The 19,932-nt window shown below is 39.0% G+C and overlaps 1 protein-coding gene across 1 annotated transcript in view; it reads right to left on the bottom strand.

Annotated features, from left to right (window-relative positions):
• LOC117288395 overlaps positions 1–19,932 on the bottom strand; it is a gene marked incomplete at its 5' end in the record, with an annotated part of 44,236 nt that overhangs the window by 9,887 nt on the left and 14,417 nt on the right. Inside the window, 2 exons of the mRNA XM_033769280.1 lie at positions 1,666–1,898; positions 14,234–14,881. Coding sequence (XP_033625171.1) covers positions 1,666–1,898; positions 14,234–14,881 — 881 coding nt within the window. The remainder of the gene's footprint in view (positions 1–1,665; positions 1,899–14,233; positions 14,882–19,932) is intronic.

The raw sequence follows: 19,932 nt of genomic DNA, 5'->3' as shown, positions 1-19,932 counted from the left end.
ACTTATCTTGGTCTCAAACATTACAAAGTACTTTTGATGGACACAATCTTTTCCGTACTTCAATCTTTACATTTCCAGTAAATATTTCCAGTCTGTAGGTACCTGTTAGTTTCTTCTTATTGAGGAGCCATATCCTCCTCCTGTTGGACTACATAGTGCTTGCAGAAGTGGCAATGGACCTTTTTCTTGTCATTCATCTTTCTAATGGCATATATTAATGGGAAAATGCACCGCAGCACAACAAAGGACAACTTGTTACATTTTCCGTTTCAAACTTATAACACTCATACCACCCTCAAGACAAAATTTAAATTGAAGTATTTGTGAAGGAGCAAATTTTCACTGTGTGGCTATAAAAAGTACTCTTTGAAACCATGCCAATGTTCCAATTTTGTCAAAATATTTTTAAACACCCTTTTTTGTGTCCAATTACTAATAATTAGTGACCACAATTGCATGAAAACAATCAATAAAAAATGCTTTTTAAGGTCCCCTGTATTTTCACTCCTCCTTAACACAACGGTAATTATTTGACATCCTGACACCCAATCATAAAGAGGTGACAATATAATTCTATTAGACATCTACAATAAGCCACGGTAGTCCCTAAATAACCTTCCAATTTCCGTTTGCAGTGTCAACAAGTAAAGACATTTTCAAATCTTTGCAATCAGAAGCAACCAGATGTTGCCAATGAGGCTTCATTCCACTTCCTGAATCTTTTCCCCTACCCTGGATTCTCAGACCTCAAACTAACCTACTTAATTTACTGAGGGGTAATGTCTTGCTTTGGATGTGAACAAGTCACGCACACTACCGGTAATTTAGTGCACCATACTATCCAGCAAAAAAATACTATTGTTTTTACTCTTTGTTCAAGTTCTGAGCAAAGCATCAGACCTACAGTAAATTTTCCTAATGGAATTGCACCCGACTCCAAACCTGTAGTTATTTAAGTTTGGTTTTTGCACAGAGTCTGTCAACCTTCAGGTAAAATCTGGGAGGTTCTAGATAGCACCCATGTTCACAGAATTGCAAGCCAAAACAAAATTTCCTTCAAATATTATCCCTAAACTTTTGTTGGTGTGATTTAGGATTTCTTTTTGGGGGTGTGTGTTCTTGTACCATATGATTTCAGCAAATGTAAATGTAAGTCATTGTTTCCTATAAATTGATTGCGGACGTTATAAGCTGATAGTCTAAGGGATTGCGTTTGATGCAGTGTAATTTGATATGATATTACACCCAAGGCAGCATTGAGCGATCATGACAAGCACTCATGCGTGAAATGTGTCGTGCCGGCTCGGAAGACACTTTTGGTGTAATTCGGTTATGGTTGGAAATTATAGGAAAATTGGCACTTACCAGCTTTGGAATATTACACCAGAGGGGTTTAGGATTTAACTCATGAATCATGTCATGTGTAAACTGTGCCTGATATTGACAGACCATAATGAGTTCTTGTCCCGTCAACCATTTCAGTTTTTAAATCAGTTCAAAGCAACTTTGTTGTGTTAACCTTACTCTGGGATAACTTCAGACTTAGACATGGTGCGCTTTTTATTTTACTGCTTTGATCCAAAGGCTCAAGGTGATTTAGGGAAAACATCTGAAATCGGGAAACAAAATTCTGAAAAAAATCACACACCTGTAAAAAAGTCTTACCTGTCGGTCGTGGTACGTCAAGTGGAACTCATCACTTATTCTACGCAGCTCTCGGCCGACGCTTATCTCCGGTCGCATCAGGTTGGTCGGGGCTGAGTTGGAACGATCCCGAAACGCCACCACATCCGGGAGTGGCATTCTTGAAGAGGCTCCCGAATCTTCGGCCTCTGCCTCCTCTTCTCTTAAGTCATCACTGTTGTTCTCCGAGTAAGCTCGGTTTCGTACTCTACGTTCTGGATGAGGAACAACAAAACAAAACCATCTTTATTCTCTTGGAAAGAGGTTACAGGTTTTTTTTCTTGGTCATTCTCTGAGTGCTTTGCATCCTTTGGAAAAGGCACTTTCTAAGTGTTGTTATTATTATTATTATTATTATTATTATTATTATTATTATTATTTGTTGTTGTTAAGAGTTAATTTGCAGCAACTAACTCCTGAAAGTTGCAACTAGCCTGTCAAATCTTTGTGAATCGTATTTGTATCCATCACATCTTTAAGTAGGATTTAAAACTTTGCGTGGTGGAGGTTTAACTAAGAGAAGTTTGTGGTAACACCATGAGTAGTGTTGGTTCTGAAAAGAACTGGTGGTTGATGACTCAACACATCTTTGTTCTTTCAATCCTGTTTTAATTCTTGGTGATCATCACTTCGTAATACACAAATCCTAACAATGAAATCAATCACAACTTTTAGCAAATCAGTTTTGTTTCTGGCTCCATTCAAACATTAAATAGTCTAGTCTACTGATATGGCTTACCCAGAATTTTCTGGCTTACCCAGAACATTGCCATTAAGGTGACCAACTCTGCTATTAAGGTGAGCATTATGGCTTTGGATGAATCGTGTGTTGTCAAATTAAGTGAGAGCTCAACAACCGTGGTGCTTATAATTACAAACTGATTGAATAAATGTAAGACCCAAGTTTTTACATGAGTAATAGGTGGTGCTGGCCAATCAAAGTTCATTCTCTTAATGTAGCGGCAGATTTCCTGTTATGGTCACGTGATCAAACAAAGTTACAAGCTGAACGCCCAATAGTTTTTAATTTATTTGATTACACAGTACAAAGAGCGCAAGGGGGAAGCCCCGTTGCAATCAGGTAGGAACTGAAACCCAAACCACATCTAGGCTCTAGTTTGAAGATGGATTTCAACCGGGGTCCACTGAGGTGAATGACAGTGCAAAAAAACAATGGGCCAACCTGTTACACCATGTTTATCGATTCCAAACCAATGAGAGATGAAACTACGTAACTTTCTTATCAGAATAGATGTCTACTTGTAAAGTAGCCTTGATCAAGGCTGTGTAGACTAATAAAGCTAAAACCATAGAGCACCTCAGCCAGCCCGAATGTCCCCCGACTGACTCTTTACAGAATGGCACACCTCACTCTCACGCACACACACAGCGCCTGTGTACTTGTACTCAGCCCCATACACACACCGCTATTCCACACACCGCTATCGCCCACAATCCTAGCCCGTGAGCCGTCAAGGCTACTTGTAAAGACGTGTTTTAACTGCAGATACAAAACAATTGTGTTCACTTTAATATTTTCATTGCCACTATTGAAATAAACATCATTCTATTTCCTGATATTTTACTCAGAAATTCACATTATCTTTTGCGGATGTTGGTACATGCATGTGCTTGATACTCGGCAAGCCACCAAATAAAACAGTGTTCAACCAAAGTTGTTTTACCCTGCTGAGAACAAAACCTTTATTTTATCTTCAAAGCATGAATAATGTAAAAATATTGTTTTCTTCTTTTCTTTATCTTGAAAGCACTGTAGGCCTAATCATCTAATTATCGTATTACTTTCTATCTCTTCACAATTTCTTTGAATTTAGTTGTATATCTTATTTTTTAAAAGCAAATTTTGTAATATTTGTCTGTTCTTTGCAAATCAAGGAATGACATGAATTCCCTTTGTTTTAAGTTCCCGGGTGCAATGAGTAGATATCTTGTGTGATGATTTTATCGGACATCAGACTTTATAATTGAAAAGGAAACAAAAAAATGGGAAATGGGAAAAAGGAAATGAGCAAGCTTACAATACATTGTGGTATTTTCAGTTTCGCGTGGCTCTATTCTATTCTGTTGTTATTATCCATCGTCATGACTACATTATTGGCTGACTAGCTATTTTGACACTTGATTTTGTCTCCCCCCAAAAAAAAACACAACAACAAAAAAACAAAGAGAGAAGAAAAAAAGAGGAAAAAAACACAATCAAACCAATTAATTAAAAACAAATGTTAACCACATTGTTCTAGAACACACACCACTGATATGGGCTAAAACGTAAGAAGTGACACCATCTCCAGAGTTGTCATTAAGATAACCAACTAGCTTTGTTTAAAATTGAATTAAAATATTTACCCCATAACAAGTTAATCATAGGCACAACCATGGATGTATTATTAACTTACCCATTCCAAATAATTGTTTATCACAGCACATGCTTGTTTGTGTAAAAAAATATATCCAAATTTTCAGCCTACACGTGTGAAAGTGATTGCATCTCTCAGTATAACTGAGCACTGTTATGCACAATACTCCACACAACAGATCTTTATCTTGTAGAAACTTGTTTACAACTTTGACTGTACATTATTCAAATGAGCTATGACATCATCCCATACCAGGTTGCAACAACATCAATGGGGGGGGGGGGAGTTGCCTTAACCTCCACTCATTGGTTATTGATTGGTATAGTAAATGACTTGTCCAGACAAGTTCAGTGGTGTTGGGGGGGGGGGGGGGTGGAGAACATAAGCTGCAGTGCCTATTTTGTGATGGGTTTTCCCATAGATCACTGGTTTTCAGCAAGGGGGGATGTCTGTAGTTTGCCTGATGTATTGATTTCCACTAAGACCATTCATTACCACACCAATGATATTATGGTCATTCCCAAGGAAAATCATCACCAATGGGGAATACCCAATGAGGTTGCACAAAGGAGCTTCCACCCAACCCATAGCACCAGTGACTAATTCTTAATTGGGAGGATTGATAATGTTCCCTGATTGACAGGCTGGTGCTCCTCACTGGCACCCAGCAGGGGCAACCAACCAGACAATAATAATAATCCATCTGACACAAGCCCCAGCTAAAAAACACCACCAGTTTCTGATTGGTCCAGGCAGTGCTGGTCTCCGAGGGTTATTTACATACAATAGTAGTCATACCTTTAGCTCATACAGAGCTGAGTTTACCTTACAGCACCGCCTAAAATAGCCCTATACACCTCCAAGTTCTGGCCCCTTGGCCACAGGGCCAAGCAAAGCCCATCAAAACAAAAACACCACCCCTGGGCCCAGTGCATGCGCTGGAGCAGTAAATAAACCCACTTGGCACATGTGCCTGACCACAAAAGGGCATAACACAATGAAATCCTAGTTCACTTTCAGTCATCCTGACTACCCAGGTAATCTTACTGAAGGTTTCATGTCTGGCAACTTGCCAGGCTGTACTTCAGCGATCTAGCTTCTGTTGTTTTTGTATTCTGGCAAGAGCTGCTTAGTAAGCTTACTGCTTAGCTTAGCAAAAATTAACAGGATACCAGTTTAAATTGTACATGTGACATGGTAATTTGGCTGCTAACCCTGTTTTGGTTAGCATAATGTTGTTGTGCTAAGCAACTTTTTATGCTTGAGCAGCTCTATGAAATTGGGCCCTGATAGTTGAGCATTTGAGAAGGTGTGTTGTTTCACCAGGACAAAGAAAAAACTTTTAAAGTTATATTTTCCCATTGTTGGGCACTGGCTCATGGTTATTCCCCTATTCCTCATCCATTGTTTCGCAATGACTTTTAAAGTTTTGATACATCATCGATTATTTCTTAACAGTGTCTGGATTTCAACATTTCAAGAACTGTCCTGTAATAATTCACAAATAACAAAAAGTAACCTCGTTTTTGAGAAAGAGGTAATTTCTCACTCAAAATATTAAAAGTCAGGCCACACAAATTTGTGTGCAACAATCATGTTTTTTCTTTCATTATTCTTATTCTCCTGCAACTTAGATTACCAATTGAGCCAAAATTTTCACCGATTTTAATTGTTTATGCATATGTCAGGCATACCAAAGGTGTCCAGTGACTATTAAAGGCCAAGCTTATACAAGAGAGCATTATCATTTTGTACATTGACACAAAAGCTTCCTGTTTACCGTTACCAATGCATAACCGCTATATCCGGAGAAGAGAAATAGATATTTTAATGGACATGTTGCTGTATTATCATTGGAATTGAATACTCTTTTATTTGCTATTAAAACAGAAAACAAATACAGGGACTTTTAACTGTTACAACATCCAAGCAAAATGACCCGCTAGTTTGTCATCACTTTGTCCAAGCGTTGGCAAGTTAATGGAGAAGGGGCAGGGAGGGGTGGAGGGTGGACGGCAGGGGGCAGGAGGTGTAGGAAAGGGGAGTTGGGGAGGGAGACGGTACTGGCAACCCCAGTTGTCTATTTCACAAAACTCTTCCCAACTTAAGACTAATCTTAGGACTTAGGACGAGTCCCAACCCTGCACTGTAGCATGCAGACCTTAAGATTAATCCTAAGTTAGGACGAGTTACGAACTAGAGATAAGACGAGTCCCAACTCTTTGTGAAATCGACCCCAGCACACTTAGTCAGTTTTTAGTCACACACTTCTAGTTTATGACTTTTAAAAAATTCTATACGACCACACAGCAAGTCAGAGAGCACCCACAGAGCACATCCCTTGAGTTATTTTTTGTCATTTGGTAAAAGTATGAAATTCTCTACATAGAGACACCTCTTTACTAGTGGAAAATTACTTTACTTTCACAATATAAAGTTCACGGCCTGAAGCCTGATTAAGTTGTCACTTGCAAACAGCTAGACATTTTTTTTTTTGGGGGGGGGGGGGGGGGGGGGGGTTTAGGGGGGGGGGGCATGAGCTGTGCCTTCCCAACTAATTAATTATTTTTAAGTCAAACCTACACTAATGAGCAGCCTACCCTTGAAAACTCCTCATGTCTACAAATAATTAATCCCTCATTAACTCAATATCGACATCTGGTTGTCCTCTCTACTTAGTCTCAAACTGTACCCAGCTACACGGACTGCCAATTGAAACGAAACATTGAATGCGTTCAATGGATCCCAGGTCACACTTAAAACTAGTCAATTTACATATTATCGATAATTTACTGTTAGCCTTGATCTATTGTATTCATATCAACCTCGGTTTAATGAAAAACACAAAAACGTTTTGCTCGCACGTAGACAAATTTTATGCACAAACTTCAGGACAAAGAAGGCTGTTGTTTGAATTGCAGCAGTGCGCGCTGAGTGTGTTTGTTTACATATTCAATGTTTACATCATAGATGTCAGTCAATGCAAGCCCCTAGTTTATAATCCCCTGGTATGGTTGCCACACAGTCACTGTTTAACCACACAGTTTTTGTCCCCAATGTGTTGTTTAAAGGGCAGAGGGTGTTTTTGTCCATTTTGTCTACTTCTATAATAAATGCTTTATGCTTTGTTTTCTGTCAACAATGACTGCTGGTATGTGTGGTTGAAGCCACCAATTCATACAAGGCCATATAGTTTGGTTAACACTTACTTGTTATATTAGCAAAAGAAAATTGGACATGGCAATGGAAACCATACTCCTCCACCCCCCCCCCCTCCCATAAAAAGAAATGTATTCAGAACAGATTCGCCATACTATATTTTTTTGCAATATTATTTGTGTTTATGTTTTCAAATGGGAATTCTTTCTAACCACTCGTTACTTAAGTGTGTCAAATGGGAATTCTTTCTAACCACTCTTTACTTAAGTGTGACAGAAACTCTTGTTCAGGGCCCAGACTATTTTGTTCCTCAGTTTAAAAAGGCAAGATCGCTGCCCAAAACAAAAGTCAGATACAAGTACACCTTCCCCTTTAATTAATTTAACAAGAGCATCCCCCCACCACCTTTTGTCCTTCCTGTTGGGCGAGTTTCCGAATCGCGTGCAATGACACGACAGCAGCTGCCGCGGCTCCCAGCGACTTTCTCAACGTGTTTCTCTCGCCGAAAGATGATTGGTGTGGTGGCAAAAAAAGAAGAGAGCAGTTGAATGTGTCATGAGGCTTTATCATGTTTATATAGGCTGCGTAACTGGATGATTTACGGAACGAGGCTTTCATGTGGTATCAATTTCGAATTGATTATTTCTTCTGGTATTGATGGACTGGGTGGTCACGTCTCGTTAAGCACAATGGATTTTGACACCCAGGATGATAAATGGTGATGAGGTTCAGCCGCTAGGGAGATCAGATAATCAATAGCTCTCCAGTCAGCTTTGTTTTAGCAATATCAGTTTTTTTTGAGGGGGCTGTGATTAAGATATTGGCGGGGGCATAACAAGAAGATAACCTGAGTCGCCACCGATTCTTTTCAGAACCAACACTGCTCAAAGAGATATCGCAAACCTCTCTGCAAGTCCAAAGAGAGTGTCCCGCACACATATATTTCAGTCTAGTTTCAGAATTTTTAAAGGTTATCTTTCTTGTATTGAACCCAATAAAACAATCTGGGATTACATACTTTTTCTCCCTAAGATAACCACGCATTGCGTGCCAGTTCCTTATTACAAAAGCATCAGTACATACACAACCACACTCCTTCTATACCCAGCCTGCCCTCCAAAGGACGACAACCTCATATTTTGTGTACGTTTTCCAGGTTTTGGGGCAGGGGGTTAGTATGCTAATTTTCCCCCAACCAATAAATTGTGTGTTTTGATTGCCTATCAAGTCTAATCATCTAATGATACGGCTTTTACGTTTTCAAATGTTCAAAGTACACAATAACTCACAGCAAGATAAGCAAACACTTGCACTTCCTAAACATCAACCATACCATCAAAACATGCCTCAATCTTTCAAAAACATCCAAATCCTCCAGATGCCTTTCCCATGTCAGTTGATAGAGCACCATTTTCATCATGCACAAGGAATTTTGAAATAGATCAAACCAGACAAAACAACCAATGGAAATAATAAATAAAACTTCAGATAGGATCTGTCACATATAACTACTGTGCAGAACTTCAATTGGAACACCATTTTTCACAAACCAGACAAAACAACCCATGGAAATTATAAACAAAATTTTCAGATTGGATCCATTATCAAGTTTACTACTACTGTGACAGGATTTACTGTTGTCTCTATACCTTTAGTTTTGCTGCTCCCTTCACTTCTACTCGGTGAGCAGTCCCTATGTCTGCTTCGTGGTGAACGATCCACCATGATGGCTAAATCACTGTTATCCAACCACGATATGATCCAATGTGAAAACACTCCCAATAGAAAACTCCTGGTACGGTACGTCCTGTTGTTGTATTCTAATCCTCTCATAAAGAACAGCAAGTTCTGTCTCATGGAACTCTCACATCATGAACTCAAATGCCTGGCTCAGCATTCCTTAGCTTCTTGATGTAGGAAGAACTGCAACTCTCAGTGAATTACTATGGGGCAACATTCACTGAGGAAATCTTCAGAACTTTTACCAAGAGAGAAATTTAAACTGCAGTTTATTCCTTCTTCCAGGACGCGGATGTGAGTCTGTGTTCATGGGAAATTCTGCAGAAAGCAGGGTTTTGTCCAGCAAACACTATTAGAACTGGTATGTGGACTGTGTATGTGTGTTGTGTGTGATTGGTAAATAGATTGACCTTACACACACCACTGGATATCCACTCAAAAGATCAGACAGTCTAGTCTCACTCAGTTTTATCATACAGCTAAAAAGTACTCAAAAGTGAAAGAAAACCCCCAGATAAAACGCCCTTTTATGCAAACATTGTGTTGTTTGGCTTACAGTACAAAATAAAAAGTATTTTAGTTCTAAAAGAATACTTACCTGTATTTTGTGGCGATTGATACCAATATAAATTTCCAGAGTAAGTTAATTCCAGAGAAACTTCAAATAGTTTGAAAGCTAACTTTTTACAAAGGTGGGGATAAATGCACCTCAAACACCAAGGGGTGTTCTGTGGAACAGTGTTGACAATATTAAAAGGCAATGGCCAAAAAAGTAGTGTACATCGTCACATATGTGGATTGTCTGAAAATAGTTATCAGTGAAACAATGTATTAAAGTCCAACATCCAACTGTGGACATCCTAGACTATTCAAACATAACAACTACACATCATTCCATCACATGAACCATTAAACAGATGTTCAAGTAAAAGCAGATACCTTAAGCCAAGTACTTTGTGGGAAAACATTTCTTCATCTGCAGATCCAATTTCCAGGGGCGGGCAGTGTGTATTTTGTTCTGATACCAGCATGTTTCCAGTTTCAATGACTTGTGTTTATTTTCAGTCTCTAATATAGTTAAAGAAAGTTAAATATTACACAAATTTTACACAAACTAGTGAAACTAAAAATTCCAGCAGCTACGTTTATGTACTTGACAGTTCAAGTTTGTACAAGTAATTCTCCAAACACGGCCTATGGGAGTCCAGTGTTTGCAAGCTGACTCTACCACCAACAAGTCATAATAATGATTCATCCGCAACGCTTGCTCTATGGTAACAGTAACATCCATTAGGATGAACCCTAGGTTACCCCTAAGCTGACCCCGCATTCACCTTTTCAGTTCTTTCCCTGTGCCAAGTTGAATTTCTACCGCACCCTCTGTGTTCTTTTTATAATCCCTGTTGAAAAGTTGCCAAATCCTGCTAATTGGATTGCACAATCAGGTAACACCCCCCCCTCCACACACAAACAAAGCTCAGCAACAGCAACAGCCCATAAAAAAGTTGCACTTGGCCCACTCTTAATTAAGCGCTTAGTGGTTGTGCAGTTAACTACACACCTGATTTGAAAAGGGATTTTTATCACATAAGTACCTTTAATCAACCACTGAGGGGAGAGTTCAGCCAACCTTGGCAGAGTCTTAATTAATCACAGTTATTTTTTAAAGTCCCAGGGTAAACTTAAAAACCAGACAACTTGTTTTCTGTGACCCAGAGTGTGTTCAATGCGCCCTAATATATATTTGAACAATTAAGGGATAAAAGTCACTGAACTGGATTTAGCTCACAAAGCGAGTCACTCCGTGAGACTGGGGCGACAATGCAAACAATGGTCGGATTGAATTTCTGTCTGGGACAATCCAATAATCCTACACAGGTTATTTAAACTTTGTAGCTTATTTGTAGGAATTACATTAGCAGTTTCTTGCTTAGGAAGCTTATGCTTGATTCACAATGAAATGGAAGATTAGATTGTTGCTAAAGTGCAGGTTAAAAACATTCAAAACAACTTGACTAAAGGAGCATAATCGGACACATGAGTTCTGAATATCAGTAAAAAAACAAACAAACACAAGACCAGTTGGAAGTAGGTAGGCCCAACCAGCTCTTCTCAGATCCAACACTCACTCAAAAGAGAACTATTACATTTTTTTTTTTTTAAACTATTTCCAGTAATTACCAAAAGTGTCCAGTGCCTTTAGGTCACAAGCACATCATCTTTTTCAAAAGTAAAAGAACAATATTGCTCTTGCTAGTGTCTTCATTCCTGTCACCAGAGGGACCCAGCAGAAGGCCATAGGAGGTGTATTAATTTTCTGGTTGACCTCATTATCAGGTTGAGTAATCAGACCACAACAGACACTCTGAGTATGAGAACCAGATGTCAATTGGGCGGATCCCCAATCACATTATAAGGGGGTGTGACTTGACAAAGGTGTTGTTTTTTAGACTCCCCAGTCTGAATGTGTTATCATTGCATCCAGGTCTCCCAGGTAATGCTTCCTGAACCTCCTGGGTGTTTTTCAGGAAGATTATGTCACCACAAATCACAACTTAGTCTGTTTGGACACCACACCAGCTAATTGTTTTTTCCCTCTCATGTGTTGCCATGTTATGCACCTGCCATAGATAAACACAAAGAGCCCAATGTACACTGAGAGGGACAAGGCCCTTTTCATTTTGCAAAATTCCCTTCCATAGCAAAATATTCCAAGTTTAATTTTGAGAAAATAAAATCAGCTGATTGCAAACTGCTTACCAAAACCAAAAAGGACCCAAGGTATGAATTCAGGCCATTAACTATTTTTCGCAAGTTTAATTTTGAATGGGGCACCAAGGCCAAGACCAGGTCATTCCAGACCATGCTCTCAAGAAACTCTGTGCTGATTATTGTGTATGTAGCATTAGCATTTATGACATTTGAGGCTTCATCATCCAAAACACAAAGCTGTACTTAATAACCCTTTAAACTGAATATAACAAATCAATTTCAAAATCATACAGCCTAAATCTGTTTGTCATCAGCTCATTAGTAATAAAACACCCAGGTGTCCTCTCTAAACCATGTAGTAAACCTGTTGAAGAAGTCTAGACACCACCCTAACTAATTGCCCAGTTGACCTCTCTTAAGGTCAACCTAGCTCTCAAACCCAAGAGATCTTGGGGTCAATTTGTTCCCATCATCAGGGACCAAGGTCCTATGATTCTTTGTTTGAATACAATCTCAGCTTGACTCTTCTGGCGTTTATTACTTTACAATGATGTTTACCTTTACTTAAACTATTGCTGTCACAGCAATTAATCAAGTCTGATAATAAAATATTGATCTAAGCACTGATCAATTATGTATAGTTTATGGATTCATAAAAACTCGCTGGCTTTGCTTAAGTTGGGATTACCTCTTGTGGCCGGGTCAAATTTCAGCATTTTGATGTCTCCATCCATAACAATGTGATGGTACTGTGATTAGTATATTTGATAACGAGATATGGGTGGTTCTCTGAAAGCTTTAATCTAACTGAGGTCGTTGGCGGAGTAAAGTCTGTGTACCAACTTGAAAATTTATTACAACTTTTGTTCATAATATTTTGATTTTCACATTGCAAACAAGAATCTATTTTTAGTAACTGTGACTCATCAAGTCAGCCGCCCAACAATGTGCACTTAAACATTGTTTATAAAATAGTAAAGAAAACAAAATTACTTGGCGATTATCCATTTAAATCAATATTCTCAAAATATAACCCATTTTTAATTCAATAGGTATGCCCCCACCCAATACAGTCTTTGCTTCTCCATCTTTATGAATAAATGCATTTTTTTTTGTCACAATTTTTTTTTAAATTGATTTTTGTGTGTATGTGAGTGATCAAGTTTGTAGCTATACAGTGAAATGTCAAAGCTGGGCTGGCAGGCATGGACATGTTCAAACATGTTTTGGCTTGACACGTGTGAGGGGGGGGGGGCTGAAAATATCTCCTTTGATGGATTATTCTAAATGGGAGAATGAACACAAAATGCTATTGGATGAATCATATCACAATGGCTTGTCACATGCAGCATCGTACAATGAATTTATCTATAATTATAATTTTTTTTTTCAAGCTAGTTGAGAGCTGTATTTACAAATATTTTGGGGCGATTTCCAACGGTCCTTTAGTTTAAATTATTTTTGGGAAGCTAAAGATTTGAAAAAGAAGTGTGGTTTATATTTTTCTATTGGTATGGGTCTAATATTTTTTTTTTTTTGTGTCGCCATCGAATCTGCTACAATTCAAACTGTGCAATGATTGTTGCTTATTATTTATGGGCCCAAAATTTATAGAGCAGCTCCAGCAGAAAATATTGCTGAACATTTCCCTGCTCAGCAAAACTAAGCAGGATACCAGGTACATTTTGTATAAATGAAAGTGTGCTTCAGCTGGTAACCTTCTTTGGGTAAGCATGATTTTGTTGTGCTTAGCACTTTTTTATCTGTAAGCAGCTCTAGGCTACTCGGCCCAGGAAAGATCAAAGTTTCCTCTTAGGGGCGGGGCTCACTTCCAAAACACTGCATCAGGGACCAATTTTATGAAGCTGTTTAGCAGAAAATACTGCTTGACAAATTTCTTTGCCATTGTCTTGCCAAGTAAAAATTTAGTGGAGTACCAGCCATAACAATGCAAACTTAATGTAATTTTGGCTGGTAACCTGTTCCTGCTAAAAAACACTATTCTGTGCTTAGCAAGTTTTTTGGTGCTTACATGCTTTATGAAATTGGACCTACAAGCTCAAGCCTATTGTTTTCTAACTACATCTCAATGTCAATAAACAGCCACAGAAAACCACAAGTTCAAAGACATGCCCAAGTATACACCATTTTATAACTATATTGTATTTAAAAACGTACTGTACTTTCCGAATCGGATTATATAGTATCCTACTGTCCTTGAGCGAATCAAAATGCAGAGTAAAATGTGCTGGTACCCAAAAACCCATCGATGCTTTACTTTCATATAAAAAAAGTCTCACCGTACAAGAGTTTATCAGCGTTTTTGACCATGATGCGTGCAAGATGTATATTAAACCCAGGAAGTAGTTAAATTTTATTGAGTATTTTTTGGGGGGAAAAGTAGTATATTTTGAAAAGTTAACAAAACAACAATTGAAGTGCAACGATCCAAAAAAATTGATAATTTTGGTCTTTATTGTTTTATTCAGATACAAATTTGTAGTAAGAAACTTTGCGTACCAGTAAAAGTTGAAAACTTACTCTATGTGGACTTTCCTTACCTTGGGGTTGTATCCGCAGCCGCCTTGTGGCCTGTTGTCTCTCGTCACCAGAGAAACTTGAGATTCGCAGACGTATTAATGTCTCGCAAAACACGAGAGTTGATGGGGTTTGTGTCGAGGTGGAGTGGAAGAACCTAGAGGCCGAGCCATAGCCAGACGATAATGGGGAACCGGAGTCACTCTGGGCACCGAGGAACATTCGCCCGATATAACCCGGGCACTGGGGTGGCGTTCCTCCTGAGCTTGGGCGCTGCGCCCGCGGGGCGTGGCCAGAGTTTCCCGGGATGTTGATGGGAGAGGAAATGGCGTTGTTCAGGGAGTCCGACTGGGAGGAGGCACTCATAGGGGAGGAGTCAAACCCCTCAAAAGTGTCCGACTCCTCTTCGTCCATCATCACCTCGTCGTCTGAAATCTCAACGTCGATGACATCCTCGAGATTGTCCTTCTGCATTATATGGAAATCGTCCGGACACAACTCGATGGTCACTCTGTTTTTATAAACTGGGCGTATAAACTCGTCGGCCTGCTGGTCGCGCCGGTTGGTCCGAGTAGGGTGGCGGTCTGGTAGAATAACCTGGTCGGTGTCGGTCAGTTTTCGCAGTCGAGTCCGCACTCGGATCTTCAGCTCACTCATAATACAGCAGCGTTCTGTCAGGAACAAAGAAAAGAGAGTGTCTGATTTGTGAAAAGGACGAACGTGAAAAAGATGAGTCATCAATGAGCAGAGAAAAGGATCATCTTCAAAGGATGAAGACAGGTCAGACGGACAATAGCCTTTGGACAATTAGAACAGCAAACAAAACGATCGATACTTCTTAAGCTCTAACAATGACTTGAGCTTGTCCTACGTGTTCAGGTGTCATTGATGTGAAACCTATTGTTTTTTTCCCGCCACAACTAGCTCACGAAATTTCATCATGTTTCAAAACTCTATCTTCAACAGTTGATTTCATTCAAGTCTTTCAACATCATACTAATGTTGCTAGCAATTGACTCAAACAAATAAAAGAACATAAAACAGGTTAATACTTTCAAGGGCAGCCAGGCCCCAGGTTGTGGTTGACCCAAGCGCCACTACCAAAACCTCACACCCCGATGATAATAATTCAGATTTTCAGCATGTTACCTTCTTCCCACCACAGAACAAAGAAAATCCTACCCTGCAGTTTTCCCACTAGAGTTGAAAAACAGTGAGGGGTTGTCGACAACATAATATCATAATATGATCAGACTGTATCCATAAAGAGGGGCATGTCTGAACATGTCTACTGCTACAGGGGCATAAGCCAAAAATACAAGGCCGATTCCAAAAGAAAACAACAAATAAAGGTAGAAAATTTCTGTCAAAAAAACCTCAAAGAATATGATTTCCCCATGCTTGCTCATTGTGAAAGACGTTTATTCAAAAGTACGCTGTCTTAGCCTATCTATGGAACAGAGCGGTCTTTGTATTCCACGTAAGCCCCCCGGAAGAGATAATTGCGTTGAACTTTTCAACTTACTTATTTGTGTGCAGGCATGTATATAAAAAAATCAATAATTAGCTTCTAATGAAATGAGGTCTAACACAATGGGCCGAGGATAGCTACTGTTAAACCGATGGCGTTAGACAATCAATTCAGGGTCTGAATAGTGTCATAAATAGTTCTAGGGGTAGATGATGAGTAGAGATAAAAATAAGCATCTTATCAGATTATAGTGTATTGGTACAGGGTGTCCCGACTTACAATTAAAAACAAAATAACATAGAACAAGATTTTTAAGCTTTGCATGGTGTTGAAACAAGATATAAATTAGTTTCCCGAAAAATGAACCATAACAAAAAAATTGGTGGCTTCTGTAAAAAAGCAGAGGTGAGATAAGGGTCAATGTTTGAAACATTGCACTCTTTCCTTTCTTAAGGAGATTGCGAAGACTTATCCCAATTCTTGCAAGAGGAGATTTATACATGGCTGTCTTCTGTGAACTTGCTTATTTCTCAAATTGCTTTTATGCAAAACATGTGAACTTGTTTATAATATGGTTTCTTAAAAAGACATACAAATTAAAAACACGGCAAACAAACTCTCCTCTGACAAAGAACACACTTTTTAAATAATAACTACTGTAGCCTACCCATAAAATAATCTTTTATTTTAACAACTCTTAGGCCTATAGCTTTTTGTAAAATCATAGGTGTTAGGTTTATATAAATAAATAATTTGCAATATTCCACATACTCTGAATTATTGTATTTAAAGTACATCAAAAGACACTCGCCTCCAATCACAAGATACATTGAAAGGTATCCACACTCATCAGACAGTAGAGCATTTGGCAGATTTTCCTTGCGACCAAGAAATGTTGAATTGAAAACATGAAACTATTGAATTGGCAACAGTTATTGCATACATATTATTACAAATGTGAGAAAGAAGTGCAGACAAGTATTGGAAGTCTGCAATGATGGAGTGTAAGACGGCAACTGCTTTCTTGTATATATCGAACAGCATGGTCCTTTTCATTGAACTAATGCAATACAATCACTATCACTCCATCCTACCATGGGTCCTTTGAGTCCTCCATGACTTCTTTTAACAACCAGACCATAGCAAGAATAAAACTCGAAAACGACTTTTCTTCTGTTGGGGCGAAACCATCCAGAAAGAATAACAGTCCAGACAAACTGAATCAGTACACTGCAAATTGAGACCGTCCACGTTGATGTTTACATCATTGCTCAGCACCCAGCAGTTTTGCGGTCAGTGATCTTTCATAATAATTCACCATAACACAAGAAGCTCAGACAATGGAACCAGATCTCCCCAATACACCACCTTAGACCCAGTAGTAGTAAACACAGCTGGTTCACCAGGAGGTTACCAACTGAGGCTGCTGGACACTCTAGCATTGACAACAATCATGACAGGGACCTTTAAGTAACTCACTGCAGGGTCCCTTACCAGTCAATGGGGACTCACCCATCAAGAAACCCACTCAGAGCGGCATTAATTACCCGGTGCCCTGCCGGTAAAAAGTCTAACCTTTTAAAATTGTTAAAGGTACCCTTTGATGAGCGAGTTTGTTCTCCGTCTAGTTTAGGCTACTTAATTCATCGGTGCTTCATAACAATCAAGAGAAAAAAGTGGTCCAGTTTAAGTTATCGTTTTCCTTGTTTTGTTGGTATACCCATTCAAAACATTGCAACCCAATCAGAAAAATAGTCGGTCTCTTTTTGGTGTCCTGAGAATTTGTGCTTGCCTGACGAAAAATGGTGGCTGTATGATTATATTAAGAAGAATCGAGTTATCCATATGACAAGTAGTAAAGGTTTTCTTTATTCTAACATCTTAAGAGTTAATCAGAACTGTCAATGGGGTTTCATGTTTTCCAACTCTCCACTGGTAGCTAAAGTTTGTTTGGTAGCACTTTTGTGTCTGATATGCCCCACACCAACAATCAAGCATCCTTTGCTTAACATTTTAACGAGGATCCTGCCAAAGTCAATGTAAATGTAATCGTGAACATCAACAACACCAAGTTACTATATCAGCCACTGTCAGAAAATGTATCTGAAATGCATCATGTTTGGCTCTTACAAGGAGGAGGAAGATGCTATTTTTCCTCTCCAGACATCTGTAGGCATCCAGGGGAGAGGATGGTGTTATAGATCACACTCTCTTTTCTCTCTCCTTCTCTCCAGTCCACCCCAGTAATCCATCCCAAACACCCAACCCCAAACACCCTCCCTGTTGAAATCAATCCTATGGACGCACCACAAGGGGTCAATCTTACCAGATTACCCAAGTAAGGATTTGACCCCAAGTTGGGCGGGTCAACAGAGGACCCCCCACTGGAGGGTTTGTCTATACTTTGACCCACAGGGTTCTTTAAATGTTGTTTGGTACACAATGGAATCTGTCCTGGGTCAGGTTTGTTTTGATCCAAAGTTCAACTGTTTTTAAAGGAGAAACAAACGGAGGCCTGGCCTTTTAAAATTATTGTGGGAAACGGATTTGATTTGGTCTTATTATATATGAGCCCCACGCATTGTCAATATTAAATATTTGATAGCCTATATAATATCCGACTAGTGTGTTTGTCTTTGGAGGGAGTTTGACTTTTATTTTTGAGTAGGTTTGGACATTTATAATGTGGAGGGGAAACTCTTGACTGTTTAAGAATAATCACAGTCTTCCTTGTAAAGGCCGGGGGGGGGGGGAGGGGGGTACAAGGGACCAACTAACAGACTCACTAGGTATGAACCCTATTGTTATTATGGAAAAGGTGTGTCTGCCAAGAGCTACATCAAAAATGGAAATTTACCCAGTATTTCCTTTGCCACCCAGTATTTCTGTGTCCCCCATTGTGCAGTATCCCCCTCCCCTCACACAGCAACTTGGAAGAAATTTACAAAATAAAAATAATTTCTCACATAAATTATTAATACACTTAGTGACAGTGAAGCCAAGATGGAATTCTGACTTACACAAAAGCAATCCTACAGTGGAATTACTGACCTACAAGTCATTGAATGCCAATCTAAAGAGTAATATTTAACAAAAATATCATGTAAATATCAATCAACGGCTTATATCATACATCATCAAAAGTATTTGCACAGGAAAGATCATAAAATCCTTTAGTTAGTTATTAATTACTAGCTGGAGCCACTCATACTAAACTACAACATCTGGCGATGTCGTGCTGGTATGTAGAGATTTTTCCCCACTTGTTACCGACAACACGCCGCCAGTGAGCCCCACCCAGAAGCCACATCTGAGAGATCGTCCAGCTGGCCTCCCCCGCGCTTGCTTTTGTACGTCATCTGACACGCGTACCGTGACAACGGATGCGCATCGAGCTAACGGATCGAACAGACCCCATTATTCATTTATTGATCGGTAATTGCCATGGCTGATGTAATATGAATTGTGTCTGACACCACACCGGTAATGATTTTTTGATGATTTAATTATTATTTTTTTCTCTTGTTTCTCTCCGCTTGTATATAAGTCCAGCTCCCATTGTTAAGAAGGGGAAGCAACTGAGGGGAAGGCCTTTCAATTGGATTACGCAAGCGAAATCTATTGTTTTCCAATGTTTATTTTGTTACTAGGTGCGAAGTAAACAAAAACAAAAACAAGCCTCAATCAGTGAACAGAGATAATCACACAATAGTGACTTTAAATAAAAGCATTATCACCTGTTATCATATTAAACACACACTGTTCCTACATTGTATTAAAAGACTTGTTCTGCCTTTTCACTGGATGATTCTAGCCACTGTATTTCAATACTTGGATGACTAGTCTTATTTTGTCAACAATATGAACTGACTAAGCTTATAGTTCGTTTACTTAAACAATATTTCTGCGCCATATAACCTTGCTGTAGTAAGGCCAAATAATTATTTTAAAAACATGGTTAGCGTCCCGCCTGCTTCCTTTTTAGAGACCGCCTCCTTTTTTGTTAAAAAAAAAAAGAGAGACATTTAACAATTTCAGAAAAGATTTATTTTTTATTTTTTATAAAAATAGCCCAGCCGGTTGTCTTTAAAAATGTGTCAGCCGGCCATTTTGAAAAAAGAAGAAAAAACAACAACTCCTCCTCCTTCCTTCTTTTCAAAAAGGCAGGAGGAAAAACATATTTGTTTTTCTTTGGGGGGGGGGGGTGGCCTAATAAGCTTTGAATTACCATTGTGTGTTTCAAGTAAACAA

This window comes from Asterias rubens, chromosome 1, assembly GCF_902459465.1.
Source record: "Asterias rubens chromosome 1, eAstRub1.3, whole genome shotgun sequence".
In the NCBI taxonomy this organism is placed as follows: Eukaryota; Metazoa; Echinodermata; class Asteroidea; order Forcipulatida; family Asteriidae; genus Asterias; species Asterias rubens.
The sequence above is the reverse complement of the archived record's forward strand: the minus strand, read 5'-3'. Positions and strand labels throughout refer to the sequence as shown.